This window comes from Vombatus ursinus, unplaced genomic scaffold (assembly GCF_900497805.2).
Source record: "Vombatus ursinus unplaced genomic scaffold, bare-nosed wombat genome assembly UNPS02014282.1, whole genome shotgun sequence".
Classification (NCBI taxonomy): domain Eukaryota; kingdom Metazoa; phylum Chordata; class Mammalia; order Diprotodontia; family Vombatidae; genus Vombatus; species Vombatus ursinus.
In genome coordinates, this window is record NW_020954060.1 from 1 (window position 1) to 2,952 (window position 2,952).

The following is a 2,952-nucleotide window of genomic DNA, read 5'->3' on the forward strand; positions in this document are numbered from 1 at the left end:
GGGAGGCGTACTGCTGCCCCGGGTCATACAGCTTGCTGCTCTCACACATGGTCTGGAAGTAGACCGGTAACGGGGCCGTCTGCATGTGCATGGTTTGGTAGTAGGAGATGGTGGCCTGCGGGGTCCAGGGATGGGGAGAGGTTAGGAAGGTGGCTCTGGGTACTCGGGCTCAGTCCTGTTCCCTCCAAAGCCCACATGCAGACATTGGCTTAGAACGGACACAGGGACCAGACAGCCATGGAGAGACGCACAAACAGCACATGCCCAGGCACCTTCGTTAAGTGCCTGATAATTTATTAAGCGTCTAGATGCGAAGCCCTGGGGTAGGGCTGAGCTGGAGACAGGAAGATCAAACATCAAAAAAGAACTGAGAGAACGAACAAAAAACATTTACGAGACACTTACTACGTGCAAAGCATTCTGTAAACACAGGGGACATAGAAACAGAAGAAAAGACAGGCCCCATCCTCAGGGAGCTGTATCGATAGGGATGCTCAGACACAGAGACCCAGAAACCCAGAGACGCTCAGAGACTGGAAAGACAGAGAGACTGGAGACACACACAGACACATACACACGCACACACGTGTAGCCAACATGCGCCAACACTAACAGATCTCCTTGAGCATCCCAGATCACCCAGGTCTTCCCTTTGGCCTCCCAGCGTCTTCCTATCTCCTGGCCTTCATGTGACCCAAGCCTGTGTCCTCAGCCTCTTCTTTTCCCTCTTTATACCTTCTCAAAGGTTGAATGATCACAAATAATGCAGAGGAGTCTAAATTTCTTGATTCAACCCTAATCTCTTCCCTGAACCTCAATCCTGCATCTCCAGCTGCCTGCTAAGCACCCCCCGGGGATGTTTTACCAGCCCCTCAAACTCACCATGGTCAAAGCTGAACTCCCCAGGACCTTCCTAAGTCTGCCAGCACACACACAGACACGGACACAGACACACACACGCACGTCTAATCTACCGCCAAGTCAGGCCACTTCTACCCCGGCCGTGGCCCCGGCCCGGTTCACCGGGCCTATCACAACAGCCTCCTAATCGTCTCCCTTCTCCAGCCATCTGCCACCCAGTCACTGATGGAACTGACCCAAAGCGAGCCATCGAATCAGTCACTCCCCTACACAAGAAGCATCAGGGGCTCCCTACTGCTGCTGAAACAAAATGAACACTTCTCTGCCTGGCATGTGAAGCCCTACTCCACCTCCTCCCAATGGCCTTTTCAGCTCCACATTCAATGTTCTGGCCAGACTGAACGCTCAGCTACTGGCTGAGCTCCACGTGCCTTCGTCTGACAGCTTCTGCACAAGGACCCTTCCGCCCCCGTGCCCGGCGTCCTCTTCCTTCTCGGCTGCGCCGCTCTGACTCTGCACCCTCGGCCCCGGCCCCAGCCCAGCGCGGCCCACCCCTCCTTCCTTGGTCCCCATCCCACCGCAGCCCCCACCCCGGAGGGCCCGGCCAGCGCTCGTGGGGGCTCACCGACTTGATAATCTGGTCACTCTGCTTTATGACCTCCTGGATCTGGCGCAAAGCGTTCACCTTCACGTCCTCCAGCTCCTGCTTCTGCGTCTTGGCATCAGCAAAGCAGGTGCGGTACGTGGCCATGGCCTCTTCTGCCTGGGGCAGGGAGATGCATGAGCCACTGCTCGTCGGGGACCCCCACAAATCCCACAGGGGCCTCAGACACTGCCGGCCCCAGGACACCTGGGAGTCCTCAGAGAAGCCCTTTCAGGGTCGACTCACCAGGCACACCCATACACAACTTTTCCCAGGGAGAGACTGATTCAGAGTTGGAAGGAACTTTGGATGTCAACCCCCTCATTTTACAGGGGAGGAAACTGAGGCCCAGAGAGGCTGAGTGATTTGCCCAGGTCGCACAGCTAGTGTCTGATATGAGATTCAAACCGAGATCTTCCCGACTTCTGCTATCCACTATGCCATGGTGCCTCTCAAAGACAGAAGCCCGGCGGGGAGGGCTCAAACCCGTGCTGGGAAACCACATGGACACAGATCTGGTCCACCCCTTTAACAACTCAGCCAAATACTATAAAATATGTGTTACTATCATTAAGGGGAAACCCAGAGTCACGCAAGCTTCTGAGGCAGGAATCTGAACTCGGGTCTCACTGACAAGCAACGAGCACAATGCCTGGAACGCCACAGCTGCTCAATCAGCGCTTGCTGATAGACTGCTGAAGGTCTCATCCTTCCATCCACTGCTCGCAGCTTCGCCCTGCAGCCTCAGCTTCCCCATCTGCACAATGCTCTGACCCCTCCCAGCTCTCCATCTTGGGATCCATGCTCCCTCCCCAGCACCGCTTCCCCCCCAAGTCTTCTCTTCTCCAGGCTCAACCCTCCTGGTCCCTCTGGCTGTCTAGTGGCCTGAAGGGGAAGGGGAGGAGGGAGAGGCATGTGAGCAGAGCAGCCTCCCTTCCCTTGCTCCTGCTCCTCTACTTTCCTGGCCCCAGCCAGCCAGCCCAGCCAGCGTCTCCTCTCCTCACCTTGTTCTTGGCCTCTTCCTCCAGCCGCCTCTTTTTGGCCAGGGCCTTGGTGGCAGCACTACTGGTCCCAGCCCCTGCACTGGCCCCACCGCCCCCAGCCTGCTCCTCCTCGGCCTTTACGGTCAGGTACTGGGCCTTCTCGTAGTCTTCACAGCGCTGCATGTAGCTCTGCTTTGCCTTTCGAAGGTTGGTCTCTGCTTCTTGCTAAGGAGGGAGGGGAGAGAGCTGGAGGGGAGGTGGGGCCCAGGCCAGACTCCGGGCCAGGAGTGAGAGGACCCCCCTCTGCCAGCCTCCCGCTAGCGCCTGCCAAAGGCACAAGAGACACGAGGCTGCCTGGGCCTGAGCAAAAAGTGGGCACTGAAAAAACTCAAGATTCCTAAAATCTCAGAAGAGGAAGAAGCCTGGGAGCTAACATGGGCCACCCTTCACTGAGCTCCTAACCTC

The 2,952-nt window shown here is 56.9% G+C and overlaps 1 protein-coding gene across 1 annotated transcript in view; it reads right to left on the reverse strand.

Moving 5' to 3' along the window:
* Positions 1–3: 3 nt before the first annotated feature.
* LOC114042177 (rho GTPase-activating protein 45-like) overlaps positions 4–2,952 on the reverse strand; it is a gene marked incomplete at both ends in the record, with an annotated part of 10,140 nt that continues 7,191 nt past the window's right edge. The window contains 4 exon segments of the mRNA XM_027860846.1: positions 4–115; positions 1,487–1,624; positions 2,509–2,712; positions 2,928–2,952. The exon segment at positions 2,928–2,952 is cut by the window's right edge and continues 77 nt beyond it. Of these exon segments, the coding sequence (XP_027716647.1) occupies positions 4–115; positions 1,487–1,624; positions 2,509–2,712; positions 2,928–2,952 (479 nt within the window).